Source organism: Lissotriton helveticus, chromosome 1_1, assembly GCF_964261635.1.
Source record: "Lissotriton helveticus chromosome 1_1, aLisHel1.1, whole genome shotgun sequence".
Classification (NCBI taxonomy): Eukaryota; Metazoa; Chordata; class Amphibia; order Caudata; family Salamandridae; genus Lissotriton; species Lissotriton helveticus.
Genome location: NC_136057.1, coordinates 1,518,359,988 through 1,518,377,597, shown reverse-complemented (window position 1 = coordinate 1,518,377,597; position 17,610 = coordinate 1,518,359,988). Strand labels below are relative to the sequence as shown.

The following is a 17,610-nucleotide window of genomic DNA, read 5'->3' as shown; positions in this document are numbered from 1 at the left end:
AATGGTAGCTTTTCCTATTCCTGAAGACATATTCTGTAGCTGCTGGTGGTGTGATGGCAATATGGGTGCCATCAATGCAGCCAATCACATGGGGAAAACGTGCAATTAGGTAAAAATCAAGTTTTGTTTCTTGCAATGCCTGTTGGGTGTTTGGAAAGTAGATGTGATGGTGAAGCCTGTTCAGCATTGCATCCAAAAAGGCATGGAAAAAATGGGAAAGAGCACTCTGGAATGGGAAAGAGCACTCTGGGACACCCCACCAACTTTTGCTATGACGCTTTGAAAAGACCCTGAAGCCAGAAGGTTCAGTCAGCACAATACCTGCACATGGGTAGGAATTGATTGTATCCTGCCTGTTGGGTGCTCCAAAAAAGGTTTCAGTTCATCCATGAGGTCCAAGATGGTGTGTGGGTGCAGTCTGTACTTATCATAGATGTCCTCTTCAGTCTGCTGAAACAGCGTGATGCGCAGTCTGAATATTCGCTCCTGTCTCTGTCTCCTCTGTGCAAGGGCATTGATAAGCAGCCTCCTGGCTATTAGGTATAGTCCAGCCATTTTGGAACTTTCAATTGCATTGTGGGTTTCTTTTTATACTTTCAACCTGGTTACCACCTGCATGCACTTGGTGTTAATTGCGATTTCTAAAAATGCAAATTTCACAAATTCGCAATTTGCAAATTTTTCATACATGTCAATGCGATTTCTTAATTTGCGATTTCTAGTTTGCGATTATCGCAAACATAAAAACTCACAAAATTAGAAATCGCAAATATATTCGCAGAAAAGATGGTCTCACAACGTAAGGATTCGCAATTTGTGCGATCCCTATATTGCGATGCGAATTCTTTCATACATACCATTTCTCTATTTTTTTGTCACAAACGCAGTTTTTTTGCGATTCGCAGCGTTTGCGACTGAAAAATTGCTTGATACATCTGCCCCCAAATGTCTCCATCCACACAGACAATATATCACCAACATTTTACTTTTTGACCGTATCAAAGGGTGGTGGTTGTTTCAAGATGGGGGTAACATAGTAATCAATTATGGGAGAGGCTGACCTTGAGGTTGGAGCTCTTTCTACTTCTGTCAATTGTCCATCTGAGCATGTCTCATTCGCTCTATTGCTGAGACCTTGCGATGGACCAGCCTCAGAGTCATCATGGACATTTGGGACAGCAATGACTTGCTCCCCAGACTCCATCAGAGCCCTTTACTTCCTGGAGACCTCTGGAGTTGTTTTGAGCCACACCTGGCAAATTTGGTGGTCATCAACTTCAGCTATCAGGCAGCACAGTAAGCGCAACCTTTGTGCTTCTTCTGGGGCCTCCTGGCCTGGTATTGAGGTGGTAAAGCTCCACTTGTTGATGCTCTGGTAAGTGCAACGATAATATACTTCTCAATCAATCAGTATTTCTATAGAACAACACTATCACCACCTAGAGGTATGTGGGCATGGAGGTATGCCTCTGCCAGGTCTTGAGTTGCTTTCTGAAGTCCATCAGGGAGTGTGCTTTTCAGTTGGTGGAGGTTATTCCAGGCCTTGGCGGTGGTGTAGAGAAAGGAGCGCCCCCTGCTGTGGCTGCAAGAGATGTGGGGACAGTGTGCAACGGTGAGTGAGGCGGAGTGCAGGCTTCTTGCAGGCAGGTGGAAGTTCATACGATGGTTGATGAATATTGGTCCTTTGTTGTGTAAGGCCTTGCATGCATGCTTGAGGATCTTTAACTGGCATATCTTCTGGATGGGTAGCCAGTGGAGGTCTCTGAGGTGAGGGGTTATGTGAGTCAGTTTACGAAGGTCTAAGATGAGTCTGGATGTGGTGTTCTGTATGGTCTTAAGTCTGTTGAGGAGGTTGGTGGGGATTCCAGCATAGAGAGCACTGTTATGGTTAAGGTGGCTGGTGATTAGGGCCTTCATCACAGTTTTTCTGGCATTGATTGGGATCCACCTGAAGATTCTGCTGAGCATGTGTAGGGTGTGGAAACATGATGAGGCAACTGTATTCACTCATGTTTCAGGGTTAGCTGGCTGTCGAGGATGATGCTGAGGTTGCGTCCATTGCCTGTCAGTGTGGAGGTTGGTCTGAGTTCTGCTGGCCACCAGTTGAGGTCCAATGAGAATGTGTTTTTTTCCTATGATCAGTACATCTATTTTGTCGGAGTTGAGTTTGAGGCATCTGTCTCTTATCTAGTTGGGTACGTTGGTCATGGTGTTGTGGAAATTGGTTCTGGCGTTGGAGGGGTCCTCAGTGAGCGAGAGGATGAGCTGGGTATTGTTGGCGTATGAGATAATGTTGAGTCAGTGGGTTCTGACGATGACTGCGAGGGGGTCATGAAGATACTGATCAAAGTGGGATTGAGGGATGGTCCTTGGGGCATGCCACATTTGTGGTCCTTGGGAGCAGAGTTGAAGGGAGGTAGTTGGATACTCTGGATGCATCGTGAGCGGATAGAGGTGTTGAAGGCGTGTTGCCAAATTCTGATGTTTTGGAGTCATTCGACCTTTATGTATTGCTTTACCATCAGGTTGTCGATCATCAATGTGTAAATTGTCTTCATGTACTTTACAGCGGTTGGAGCTATGCTTTCACTCCATGTGCCTGAAGCATCAACTCAGATTTTAGAGAGCTACACATGTGGCACGCCCAAGCAGTTTGTTTGGACCACTGCAAACTCTCTGGGAGAGCACAGTGGTTCTTTGAGTTACGTATCACCTATACCATCACCATTTGTAGCATCTTCCAAGCCAGAGTACCAGCCAATACCCATGCAACACATAGAGTCTTACACGCCAATATTCTGCTGCATGTAACTATGAACTCAACATTCTAAAACATGCTGTTATAGCATTGCACTTTGACACTTACTTCACAGCTCTATGGAATCAATTAGGAGCCAAAAGGGTTCAGTTCTAAAATATTGCAAGACACTACACTAGTTTAATGTCTTAAATCCATGCAGAGGAGCCCTTCTTCCACTGTTGTTATCTCTTCTGCAGCCATAGGCATACGTTAAACCTTAGTCATCCTTAATTTAGATGTTCTCTGCTCTGGACTTGTGCTTAATTTGCATAACTCACAGCAGTTTACTTTTTAATTGCATACATGCATCTTTCGCGCTAAATCAAAAATCGGAACAGTTCATGGGTGAGCTTGTCACATTTTGCCAGCTTCTTTGAAAAATGGACAATGTGTTCAAAAAGTGGTAGCTATCCGACATAGACTTACCCAGACGGAGTCTTCGCCTGTGTAATCTAGGCATGATGGTGGCCAAAAGGGATATAGCCAAGAAATGGGGAGCACCAGCAATTCTGATCCTTAGTGAGTGGAAAACAGGGATGGACATGTGTACGGGTGCGGAGCAGGTGACTTACAAAATGAGAGGGTGTCAGTGGAAATTCTTTAAGATTTGGTGCCCCTGGCTTCGGTACTATGGGCTTGAACTTCAAGACACACAGGAGGGGACGAGTAACGTAGCAACGCTCTTGGAGGTGAGAGGTCCCGATGTACAGTCGCCCGAGATAGGAAGGGAGTGGATCCCAGTGGTAGTCCAAGGCTGTGTCCATAGTAGTACTGTGTTGCGTTGACGAGAAAGATGCATTTACTGTACCTGCTTGAGAAATGTGTGGTGCCTGTTGATCATATTTGTACCATTTGAGAAATTGATGTTTCTTGCTAATCATGGAAAAGTACAATTAAAAGAGTTTAAAAAAAAAAGAAAGTGGTAGCTATATGCACTTGGGTTTCATCAGCCATTACATTTGTGGAAACTATTGTATAAAATGTCTCTTACTTTTTGTGTGACCTCTTCCTTTATTTTGAAAGATGCAGATTTCACCCACTTCCTTTTAGCTGCTCATCCTACGTTCTGCTAGATTTAGTTGGGTATCATCACAGAGTTCTATTAAAAAGATGCTTTTGATTCGTTTTTCCTTACTTTCTAGCATTAGATATGCTAAAAAATTATTTCTCCTAGGGATCCAGATGAATGAACAGAAGTTTAGGTTCTATATCTGCTAGCGGATATCTAAGATTTTCCTCCGCACTATAAGACTGTGCTGAACAAGCTGGGATAGCAAACCTAGATCAGAACCACTGTTTTTGAGAACAAGGTATGAAAATATTTTCCTATTTGGAATACATATATATTCATTGCAGATGGACCCACAACTACCATTTGGGAGCATCTGTTTAACCCATACCCCCCACAAACACTTTCCCATTGCATCTTAAATTATCACACTTACAACATTAGAACCTCAAACTGTAAAATGGTAATCCAAAAATAGATAATCTACCATGTTATAAATGTAGTACCTCTCTTTTCTGCTGTGTAATACTTTGGGTACTGGGCAAGGCGGCTCTCCAGAACATTGTGAGAAGTGCTGCTGACTCTTCCAGTATCTTGTGGAGCATTTTTGTGATCGAGAACAACTGACGGATGTTTCCATAATCCAATGCCTGATAAACAAGAGATTAATTTATTGTAATAGATAAAAACGGAGTAAACCAATTTTTTTTCTATATAGGTCCTTTATTATTAAGTCAGACCTGGAAAAGCTGTGGCTGTCTCGCCAGCTCCATGTTTTCCCCAAAACATCAAAATACAAATATAGATACTGCATATAAGGGTATTGTTGTCTTCAAGTGGCTTCACTCATTTTGCTTCCTCTCCTGCCTCCACAGCACACAATATGTGGCAATGGGACAGCCCGTGTCAACCAATGGCTCTCTTCATTCTCAGTGACAGCTCATGCATATGTGACCATCCGTGTAAATGGACTTCGTTTCATTGCAGGGCTGATAAGCAACCTCTGGTTTTATTCACTCTTTCATTATATACAAATAAAGAAAAACAATGCAGGCTCATCAGTGCCAATGGCTTGTTAAAGTGTGCATCACTAGCAAGCTTAACTGGATCCCTCAAAAGTCAAATCGAATTTTCAAAGTCCATTACCTAGCACATATGATTTTAACAGCTGAAAACTATGGTCGCTCTTTCTTTCGTCAAAGCTGCAAGAATTAAGGGCGACTCCTTGTAGCCACTGTATTGCTTAACCTTTAGGTAATCATGTTGAAGCAACATATGTCTCCTTGAGGGATCACTGATTGGTGGAAAATGCCATACATCATAAAAGCCTCCAGGCAGAAAGGATTTTGTAGGAAAATGCCTCTTTTTGCATGATCACGTCCATTGTTTGGACGAGTGAGAGTGCAAAACATCACTGCAGAGCTCCCACCAGTAGCATATTCGACCTATCAAAAGAGCCCCTTTTGACAGGCCTAAACTCTCCTTTTTTATATTCTTAAATCTACTCCAAGTATGTCTTACTGCCCAGTAAAACTGTGTGCATGGTATTTAAAAGTAAGGCATGCAAAACATTTTCATTCAGTGACAAGGACCCAATTGCTATTGTCACTGTTTCAGATTTAGCTGTTGCATAGGAACATATTGGGAGTTAATATGAAAATTAAATAATGTTATCTCCAACTAGAAACCAGTTAAAAAGTTAATTATTTTGCATTTTAAAATAGTTAATACAAATTCATTGGTAATGTTGGATTTTTATGAAATATTTTTACAAAAGTTACTTTTCAAAATGTCGCATTTTGTCTTCCTAAAGTATCTAGAAGCCCACATGCAATGAACTTTCAACTATCACTCAAGAGCTCTTGTGTAAGCCTGACTGCACTGTTGGGCCAAACATCTGTTCACAAAAGAACTGGTGCTACTTGTATGGTATCCTCTAGAAAAGGTAAATCTAACACTCATTGGCAAATAAAGTGTGAAGTGTTGTGGTGTAACTCCAAAAGCCCTAAGAAGGTATCATGCTGGCCTTTTAGGTTGTACCTTTGTGCCGTGGATCTCCAAGAAAGGGATGTTGAAACTCAATTGCATTAGCGATTCCATCTTGGGGATCAGACCTCTCGCCTCCTGGACCTGCTGCTTCAAAGCACTATAATCATCAATGTGGCCAATGACATGGCGTCCATTCTTATTGGCAAATGAACCATCTGGAGCATCGCCTTCCAGTACTGATGGGGTGTTCTGGAGGAGCTTGTCCTTGTAACAATTCTCTGATAATGCGCAAAAAAGTAATGACAGTTACTGTTAGCATTAAACCACCAGTTGTGGCTTTAAAGCAGTTAAGAGCACAATGTTCTACCAACTCCATAACTGATTGTCCGATCATAATGCCAGTACATAATCATACCATTGCCATTGAACTGAGTATGTCAGAGTTAGCCTCATGGGCATGGTTTATGGCCTGTTCTATTGACAATAATTTAAAAAAAATCAAACCTTGAGATATTTTTCACCCTTTATTAGATGTATTATTCATTGTTTGAATGTTCTGCACACTGAAAGGGGTGTTAGATTGAAGTAACATATTTGCAGAGATGGGTGAACCAAGAAATTACGAAGGAGAGCTGAGCCAACGGTCTGGCTCGGATCTTAGAGCCCATGCACGAACTAGGCCTGAAAATATTTGCTTGTAAACCATACATCAAACATCACATAAAATATTATGAAGTCTCTTCAAAATGTATTTCTTTAACATGCGGAAGCTTTAAAATTAATTGGACACATTTTAGCACTGCAGTGAAAAGTACTTATTAAAAGTGATAGTTGTATACACCTGGTAGTCTGAACTTACATATTTGATCGTGTTTTAAATGGGATAATGAAGAAAAAAGAGTTGTGGTTGAATAAAATATTTGACTAAGATCACACAATTTATGTTGGGAAGCTGCAATCAATCCAGGTTTTCTGGTTCCACTTTCTAAAAACCAGTCAGTAAACAGCGTAAGGTCAGGCAAACAGGCCCTAATGTTCATCTAAACTACCACAGTGCAGATGAACTTTGCATGCAATGGCAAATTCTATGCTGCAGCTGGAAGGACTCTACGAACACGCTCATTTTGCGTCAGGTGGCGCCCAAAAGAACGCCAGAGCAGCGATGGAGTGGGTGCTCTACGCAAAAACCTACCTGGGATTTCCTGTTTTCTGCCTGTGGAACTTTGGAGGCACTCTGGGGCACTATAAAGGCGCGAGGACACGCAACGCTGGTCTCTGCTGGTCTCCCCCGCTGCCGCTGCCCTCTGCGATCTAGTGCGCGGCCGCCGAGGGGGGAGACTACATCTCCCAAGGCTCCTTGCGGCTGGATGCCGCCCACACGCCCATTTCGCGCCAAGTGGTGCCCAAAAGGACGCCGGAGCTCCCGCGTCGCGGGACGCGCGGGTGACGCCGGGCTAAGCCCGGGCAAAGGACGGGCCGTCTGTGGCCATCCAGGGCAGAAAGGGGCAGGGCAGGGCCACGTATCTTTCATCTCTTAATCAACGTACCCTTCTGCCAATGAACTTGGACATGGTCAGTGACTTTTGAATTTTTAAAACTATCAACGTGTGTGTTTTATTTCTTTAAAATTTGCTAAGTTGCCTATTCTAAATATGAGTGGGGGCACTTGCAAAGGGATAGGAGGCCAGGGGGTTGTGGGCACCCTCGATGCCTTTATTATTAAGGCAGAATCAATCTTGACACACGAAATAGAACTTACCCAAAGACGACTCTCTTTGGATACACGTAGAGCCTCTTTGGAAGCCACTACAGGGGGGCCTATTATTGTAATAGAAGGTATCCTAGATAAAGGTAGTTTGGGCAGTACCCCACAAGTGGCCTTAGAGCCTTTGGTGGTAATTTCAGAAGATTTACCCATTCCATCTATTGTACCAACTGCTGCAAATATTATTGCATCAGCTTTAGTATCATCACCGAACCCGATTGAGGCCAGGTTCACACGTCAATCACAGTACAAAGCTAAGGGGGATATGGCTGCAGCGACTACAGGGAAAAGAAAGGCGGGTGGTGCACCACTTGTGGTACAACAAACCAGCAAAGCAGCAAAAACAAAGGGTACTGCTCGTGGCAAAAAAGGCCATGTAGATGAAGTTGTGGTTAGTAGTCCTATTTGTCCGAGTATATTAAAAAACTCAAATGCTGCAGTGCTCTCCCAGGCTGAGCTGGAAGACAGTATATCAACAAAACTTCTGGGGAAGCTAACGGCGCTATTAAATCCACTATTAGACAAACTTGTGGACATTGATATTCGCCTAATTAACATAGAACAAAAATTGCCAACACCCATTAGTCAAATACCAAATGGGGGCACATCAGCTCAGGGCGATCGAGGAGCACTTCGGGCTGCTGATCCGAATATGATTTCGGCAGATAATGGTGTTGTTACTAATAGGGGCATACAGGCTCCGAATTTAAATAGTGGTAGTATCCAAATAGCACAACCCGGCGCCGTATGGGCAGGAGTAAAATCCGGGGGGATTTACCAGGGTTTGAGGGACTCGCATAGGGGGGGTTTGGCTGCTGCTTATATCATGGGACATCTTACCCTACCCCCTGAGTCCACACCCTATAGGGTTGTGCTTTCTAATGTACCGCCATTATCACCCGATTTCGAGGAATACTGTACCACCCTGAAAAATAAAGCACTTCACCTATTAGATACATAGACTGGATTAGGTGGGCACCTATTCAATGAGTACAAAATGGTTTGTAGGCTCCCCTGGATAGGGAAATCGAATAAAAGTAGCAGGGGCGACTGCATAGTTTTGAATGTTGGGTCCCCTGATTTAGTGAGAACAATTTTAGAAAGAGCTGGGACGGTAAAAATGAATAGGGATGGGATTCACATATTACCTCTGGGTTTCTTTTATCGCAACGCCCAGTCCCTACCCATATATAAACCTAACAACCCAATTATTCCCCAAACTCAGGTAGGGTATGAGTAGAATGTCCCGACCTTCAACCACTTTGAACAGGCCTTTTCCAACTTAGACACACAAGATTGACAACCGGATAGGTTGGTTAGTGCTAAGGGTTATGAGGGGCACCCAATAGGGGAGAACTCAGTGTATCAACCACCAATTTTAGCGAAGGAGAACAAAGCCCAGGACCAAACTCAGGAACTCACGCATATACACCCAGGAAGTTTAGTGGCTCAACACCCACAGTTAGAGGGTACCACGGGACCAATAATAACAACTAATGCTAAAAAACCAAAGAGCACACAGAACCTAAAAAGAACAATAATTGATTCTGATCTTAATATCCTAAGCTGGAATGTTGCAGGCCTTGAATCAAGATTAACTGATATAGACTGGATGCATATACTGTCTGGTAAGGACATTATAATGTTCCAGGAGACATTGGCCACACATGATATACATATCGATGGGTACCATTGTTTTAGCCTGATAGCACCTAAAACAGATTTTGGGCATGCATCTGGAGGTCTATTCACTGGGATCAGGGTAGCCTCCTGAGGTAGCATCAAGGAGATACCAACCACCAGCCCCAATATTCAAATATTGGAATACAAAAGACGGGTTTCCCTATACCTAATTAATTTTTATAACAATGATTTTTACACTGTTCCAAATAGGAATTTTATTGAGCTTTTTAAAACCATATCAACCTTAGATAAACTCAAGGGTGCAGATGATTGCATTGGGATCCTTCTAGGGGGGGATTTTAATGCTAAAATCCCAAAAACATACCAGGGCATGGATAAATCCCATGCAGATCCAACAGTGCGAAGGGGTTTGGAATTAGACATTTTTATTGGTGAACAGATCCTTATTAATTTAATGGATTTGGTTCAAACCCCGAGGAATCAGCAAGCACCAACTTTAAGAGGCAGTGATTGTTTCTCAACTATTGATTACATTTTTTTGTCCCCATGCCTTGCAGACCGTTTAATAACGGCTGAGGTACACACAACGGACTTTGGGGACCACAACCCGCTGATAGTTGTACTAACATTAGCATCCCGTTGCGTGTATACCACCTTTCACGAAGCTAGGGATATAACACCCTCAACAAATAATCTACGACTGAAATGGAGGGGAGTAGATAGTGGCAAAATAGTTGAGTGTAATAGAAGGACACCAGCATTTAATCATCTCGTGTCTGTCTAATAAAGGTAACCATTCGAGCATAATTGGGGATTTTAAGAAATTGTGTTCTGTAATCAGATCCCTGTCGTCAGTGCCAGAGCATAAGGCTGATAAAGAACCTAGATGGTTTGACCACAAATGCTCAGAAGCTAATAAGAACTTACGCAAGGCTCTAACCTCCAATCATGGGTGTCCTTCGGATATAAGGACAGCAAGGAAGAGGTAAAAAATCACAATTGGAGAAAGGAAGGACTCTCTCCTGGGTGAGCACTGGGAGGTGCTAGCTGATTCTGCTAATGGGAAGAATCGTAACTCATTCTGGTCCACGGTTAGGGACCTGCACAACATGGGCCGACAATTGACACCAGTCAGCTGCACCATCTCAAGTGACTCATGGGAGAACCACTTCTCCAGAATATATGCTGCACCAATACAAGGTATAGAACATTATGTGCAGGGTCATCTCTGTTGCCTACAGATTACGTTGTCGGAGGTAGAAGTGGCAATTGCACAGAGCCTTGGTAATAAGGCCCCGGGCCCCGACGGGCTACCCATTGGTATAATAAAGTGGAAACTGGACTTCTGGGCACCGATTCTGTTGAATGTTTTTAATAGCTTACCTGAAACCCCGATACCGGGTACTTGGACAACGAGGGGGACAGATCTGATCCGATCAATTACAGACCAATTTCATTACTCGACAACACACTGAAGATTTTGGGCCAAGTAATATATAACAGGGTTCAGGAATGGACGGAAGAAAGTGGAATGTTGGACCCGTGCCAACTAGGTTCAGAGGCAAAGTGGGCACGTTAGAACAATGTCTGAACCTTAACCTAGTTATTGGTAAATATAACATCGCTCGATCATGCCCTGTTTATTTAGCATTCATGGACTTATCGTCCGCATTTCATTTAGTTAACAGGTCTAAACTTTGGTCTATTTTGTTAGACTATGGACTAGATGAACCCCTAGTACATTTCTTGGCATTTTTACATACGGATGTTAAAGCACAAGTTAGGATCGGTATGGGTGGGGAGGTTTCTTTCTGGTGCTATTAAAGTGGGAAGAGGGGTCAGACAAGGGTGCGTCCTAGCACCCTTGCTTTTTATTATTCATAATAATGGGCTGAGCAATTCCCTAAAACTAAAACTCCAGACGTCCCGTAAATTAATGGGAAACTATTACCTGTACTTCTTTACGCAGATGATGCGGTCCTTATGGGACGCACCCTGAACTATATTTTGATTAAAACTTTTGTACAGTATATGGACGTTCTGGATTTACGCGTACATTTTGAAAAATCATTTATTATGTCATGCGGGCCAGGGAAACGCCAGTTCAATTCCATTTTAGTGGGGACAGATAGATTAACCTCTACTCGTACCTTCCCATATTTAGGAATGGTCTTTGCTGCGAACGGCTCGTGGACTGGGCACATGGCCCACTCAACAAGCAAGTTCTCAAAGGCACTCAACTCAATTCTTAGTCTCCCACGTCCAAGGAAGACAGGTGCTATTAAAGTTATTTTAAAAAATGTAAGTTGCAATGTGTTCCAGTGGCCATATATGGGGCGGAGGTATGGGGTTGGGCAAGTAATCGATGTACCCAACAAGAAGAAAATCGTTTTTGTAGGAAACTTTTGGGTGTACCGATTTCTACCTCTGAGTACATTTGCCATAGGGAATTAAACTTGCACTTTATCTGTGATTTTATTAGGACAAGACCGGCGTTATTCTGGCTCTCAGTTTGGAGGATAAATCAGCCATCCTAACGCATGAGATTATAAGTGACTGCTTAAAGTGCGAGAAAGGAATGGATATTCCTTGTCTCTCAGAAGTCTGTGAAGTGTAAATAAAGGCTATCTTTTCTTGGAACCAACTAGTATTGAGCTAACACATAAGAATGATTTAAAAGAAGCCCTACACGCACTTTATAAGTTAGAGAGAATCAACAAGGAATCTAAGAAATTAACAGTCTCTGCCTATATGGGTAGAGAGTTGTTTAGGTATCCGTTACCACTATATCTCACTCTGCAAATGTCTAACTGGGAAGGATCCCTCTTGTTTCGCCTAAGGGCAGGAACTGTAAGAAGTTTATTAAGCTTTCCCTTGGGTCATTGGTCAAATTTAGATTATATACCATGTCCCTGTGATGGAGTGAGCACACAAAATGACTTATATTTTTTATTCCTGTGTAAATACTATTTAAAATATGTAAAATGGTTTTTAGTTCAGTTTTTAGAAAACATAGACCTCTTTCTTTGGGGGATTCCTACCAGATTCTGCTTTCCATGGACACTAAAGAAATAATTTTCCGCACCAGCACTTTCCTAATACTTGCTACCCGAGCTCTCAAAATGATGGATAACCTTTGACTTTGTCTAGCTTGAAATGTTTACTTGTAAAGTTTTTAAAGAGGATTTTATGGAACACTTTTGTAAAAATGTGGTTGCTTTTATGAATTTTTGAAATTTGAATAAAGATTTTTTTATTGAATTGAATTGGACTCTACGAACAATTCAAGAATCGATGAACAAGTCAAAAAACATAAGCTGCTGATCCCCTGTTCTGGTAGTAATACTGGCACCATATGATTCTATACACCGTTCTCCTGTACCACTGTTTATTATTTTACTTTCTATATTTTACTTTGGGAGGAGCACTGTTTTTAATTAATATCATATACCTGTTTCGCACACAATAATTATATGCATGCTTGCATGACACAGCATCGCTTGCTCACGTACCTATGCCTTTCAGCTTTGCCCAGTGATGCCTTTCTGCATTTGCTACATAAAAAAGCTTGAGCTGTCTGCTGTACCCATATAATGTTGCTGCTGCACTTTCAGACGTTCTTAAATTTTATATGGGTCACATACATTTGAACAATTTTATAGATCTTTTATTATCAGATGTTTGTTTTATGACGTAATCCACAATGTATTTGTAAATGATTTTAGGTAATCATACAATAAAGATAATTACTTACATTCAGTAAATGTGTATCTATTTTACATTCCTCTTGTTAAGCCTTTGTTTTTACCTCTTATTACATTTTTCTGTAGTATTAAATATAGCACAAACTGGACAGAAGGCGAAGCACTTTTTAGGACTACCAGTTACATTCAATAGGATCACACAAATTGTTTGTAGGCATGGGGGAGGCTAAGTGATTTGTCCAGATTCAAAACGTGTTGAGCTGATGCGAGAATCGAACCTTGTTCCCCACTTCTACAGTGGGCAAATCTGACCTTAATGCCACATCCTGGGTAAAGAGAGCGAGGCAGGCAGAAGCCACACGAAAGCTTGGCTCATTATGGGCTCGTCGTTCCAACAGGACCTCGAACTGAGCCAGAATTAGGCTTCAGGCTTGGGTCTAGGTTGAGCTTTCAGTGACATGCCAACCTCCACACATTTGATTGAACCATGTGAGCCTACATTCTGTGTCCTTGTTGGATCTCTAACAGATGCAAAAGAGCCATTATTGTATAAGAGTCAATATTGATGTTGAAAAAACTCTGAAACATTTCGCAACATCAAAGACTTATGTTGATGTACCAAGTCTCTGTCTTCTTTAAACACCTCACCTGGTTCAACAGTGTCATTGTTGCTTTTCATTTTAACATGAGCAGTGAAATATTGATGTCAATAAATGATTTTAAAGAAGGAAAACGTGGGTGGGGGCTGTGGTCGGAGTGCTCACAAGATGGCTGCCATTATCAGGAAGGCGGATGTGAATTTGGTCAAAAAACTTTTTATGGAAAGGGCCAGCCTAGCCAGGGAGGAAAGGGAAATGTTGAAACCCACTGTGCGATCCCACTATATGCTTTTAGTTTTTTTTGCACTTGAGCAATACCTTATAACTGTCACAAAGCCATTTCATAGGTTTTTATTGATAAAGTTTAGATTTGATTTGATTCATTTTTATTTAGGCAATTATCCTACTTTGGTCAAACCAGATTTAGCCACCCCTTGCTCTTGTGACCAATTTTCAACCCAAGACACAATGCACTTTGTAATGTTTTGCGGGCTTTTCTTGGACATCAGGAAAAAATACCTGCGGCCTATTTTGAGGGAGGCTGGCTTTGCGCAAGTGAGGCTGGCACTAGTTTTACTTCAGTCTCTGAGCAGCATCCGCATTACATTTTGTGTGGCTAATTTTTTAGTGGCGGCTTCCAGGATCAAATTACATAACGCCCCATGGTCTGTGACATAATTAACTTTTAACCATGTCATTTACGTGTTTTTATCCTTTTGACCCATTGTATTGTATGAGTTGACTATGAAAATGTATCAAATTATTTTATATGTGTACAGAAATGTTTTTATGCCTTTTATGATTTTACAAATCGAATAAAGAGTATTTGACTGACTGGCTGCCATATTCTAAGTCTCCCAGAGCATCGGAGACATTTGTCAGAACCATGCAGGGAATAACTCTCCTCAACCGCTGAGGTGACACGTAACGCCTGATCATTTGAGGAGCGTGTAGGTGCTTTTCTCAATCCGTTTAGGGTCTGTAGTCTCCATTTTCTACTCCGTGCATGCATCAATTTGTCTCAGTGCTCCTTGTGGTCGCGCTTATTTGATAGTCAGGAGGAGGCGGTTTTGAGGGCAAATTAGGAGCTTGGATTTGTTTTTCTATTCGGACTTTTTCATGGCTTTTGTTTTGTTCACACAATTTATTCTCATTTCATACTAAAAACTAGTTTCCTTTTATTTCTATGAGAAGTAGCAGGAATAATCCCTGATGCATATGTTGGAGGCACAGATGGGGAATTTAATTTCTTCTATGCCTCCCTCACATTATTTGAGCAGACTGCTGATGGTGGTTAATTCTGGAGAATTCACTGTCTGACTGTCTGACTGGCCTGCAAGTAAGCGACATTGGAATAATTTTCTTGAGAGTTATTTAGCCACTTTTTTGAGCAGTGGTCTGCTATACATAGCAGTAGGAACGCTCCTTTGATACTTTTCAAGAGTTTTCTCAGTTTAACTGATGTGAATAGGCTAAATACCCTTTGGTTACTGCAAGACTATCTTTATGTCTTCATGTATGGACTTTACTCCCTCTTCCAAACTGAAACCTGTGGCTTAGCCTGAGAGACTGTCAAATTCACGCAAAGATTCTATCATTCTTATTAATAAAAGACGAAAGACAGACCCTACTTTGCCGAAAAAAGCTCCTCTATCTTTGACACTCAAGGTTTTAATGGATGAAATAAGACACTTCAAGCCTTTTGTGATGCAAACAAATACAACGCTTCAGAGGACTGAAGAGAAATGGTCAAACCTTGATTTCAGGGTAACTGAGGTGGAACAGCGAATACTTGTTGTACAAGATATATCAAATAAGGTCGAGGTGATGTCTAAAGGAATCACTTTTCTCAAACAACAACTGGAAAATCTCAATAAAAGCAAAAATGTATGGAATTCCTGAGAGCGCAGAAGGTTCAGATATGCTATCTTTTCTTAAAATACATATTCCTAAAATTGTTGGCATTAATAATTGCGTTGATCTCAACCTACAAATAGTACACCGCTGTGAGAAGTTGGCCTGGCATATGATGTCCACTAGTCTAGTCGGCACCTTGCACCAGTCCAAATGACCCTTATTGATGGTAGGTTTAAGACAACCTTTATAGAAAGCTATCCTAGTGGTAGCTGTGGAGAGCAGCCTTCAGGCTAAGTCTTGAAGGAATGTAAAGCAGCTTGTTTTACCAGTCTATAATCTCTTGAATGATCAGATGAAAGAGCACCACACCAGGTGCATATCAAATATATATGTATTTATTCTGAACACAACCCCTCTAGTCAATTTCAATTTCAATTATAAATCTTTATTCGGCACTTAGAAAGACACCATAAAAGCACATACACAATATACACACATATAAAAACTTTTTTTTTTTTTAAAAAGTTAAAATTTGGCTAAAAACGCATTTCATAAAGATAGGGAAAAGAGGAATTTACATTGCATGATTTAGGAAACATTAAAATCATTTATTTCTCTAGTGTTCCTTAGCCGCAATGCAACCCGGATAAAACTTGTAATGCAAAGCAACGTATGGGCATCTGCGGCTTCCTGCAGGAATCTCAGAGCCTTTTTTGCTTGTCTGAGTTTTGTTTCTTTCAGGATCCCTACTAAAAATGTACGTCTTGGGGCGGAATAAAGGGGACATAACAAAACAAAGTGAAGGGTATCCTGCGGAGACCTAGTGTCGCAGCCGCAGGTACCCTTCGCCTCTACTGTAAAAGTGAACCCAGAAGGGAACGCAAGTAAATGGTGAAGCATATTTAGTCTAAATCGGGTCATATGGTAACGATCCTGAGCATTGTGCATGACCCTCAAATATCGTTCCATTCCTTGCTTCGCTGTTAGCTGACAATAGGATAAAACAGTGGGTTCATGTCTTTCCATCTCAGCCCTAGTCGTAAGGGACCAGTCTGAAAAAAGTTTTTTAACCATGGTTTTGTTCTGACCGGTTAAGGATTCTGGGTCTGTGTAGAAGTTTTTACAGCCAATTACCTCCAGAGTGTCCTTTATATACTTTAGCCAGGGTATGTGACCCCCTTTGTTACGTTTCAGACAGTCTTTTATAATTTGTCTTGTAAGGGCCGCTTCTGGATTAGTCCAGATTTTAACCCAGGCAAGGAGAGGTTTTATTTTAATCCGGTCTTCAATGTGAGGTTCTCCAACCTCCTCGTGAATAATATAGGCCGGAGTGCTCTGTGGCAGTTTCAAGATTCTTCTGAGGAATTTGTTTTCTTCTACCTGGATCTGTTGTAACTTTTTATCTATAAAACCCCATACTTCTGCTCCGTATGTGACCTTGGCACAACAAATTGATCTGTACAAGTTCAAAATTTGCTCTGGGGACCATCTGCCCAGTCTTCTCCCGTACCCCATGATGGCCCCTGTTGACGCCGCCAGCTTTGATGCGTGTTTCTCCACCAGGGGGTTAAAATTCAGTTGATCGTCAAACAGCACACCAAGATATGAAAAGATCTTAACCTGGCCAATCTTGTGTGACCCAATTTTGTAGGTAAATTTCCCTTTGTCTTTTGCACCTGTTGACATGATGTATGATTTTTCCAAAGTTGTCGTTAAATCAAGTCTGGCCATAAATTCGACAAAACCATCAATCAGCTTCTGTAATCCCAATGGAGTTCTGGCTAACAATACCGCGTCATCGGCATAAAGTAATACCGGCACCGCTCGATGGCCAATTTGGGGTGAATCCACATGTAATTTAAGCAGTTCTTTCTCCAGGAGATTAATATATATAGAGAACAGGAAGGGCGCTAAGATGCAGCCCTGCCTCACTTGACTGGTGCATAAGAAGGGGGCAGTCCTACTTCCCTCTTGGTTATATCTCACACTTGCAGACGTATTCCAGTGTAGAGTTTTTAGAACGTCTACAAGGGGTTGATCTACTCCTATACTTAACAATAACAACCAAAGTTTTTCTCTATTTACACGGTCAAAAGCCGCGGAGAGATCCATGAACCCCATATATATGGTCCCACTGCTAGCGATGGTGTATTTTGCTGTCAGGAGATACAGGTTCAGGCATTGATCAGAGGTGGATCTACCCTTCCTGAAGCCATATTGAACATCTGTCAGAACATTCCTGC

General features: G+C 41.8%; 1 protein-coding gene across 6 annotated transcripts in view; it reads right to left on the bottom strand.

Moving 5' to 3' along the window:
* The window catches only part of PDE4DIP (phosphodiesterase 4D interacting protein), a 1,524,691-nt gene that overhangs the window by 133,650 nt on the left and 1,373,431 nt on the right, over positions 1-17,610 (bottom strand). For all 6 annotated transcript variants that reach the window (XM_078686955.1, XM_078686929.1, XM_078686947.1 and 3 more), the window contains 2 exons: positions 5,850-6,076; positions 4,316-4,459 (listed from right to left, as the gene is read on the bottom strand). In XM_078686955.1, coding sequence (XP_078543081.1) covers positions 4,316-4,459; positions 5,850-6,076 — 371 coding nt within the window. The remainder of the gene's footprint in view (positions 1-4,315; positions 4,460-5,849; positions 6,077-17,610) is intronic.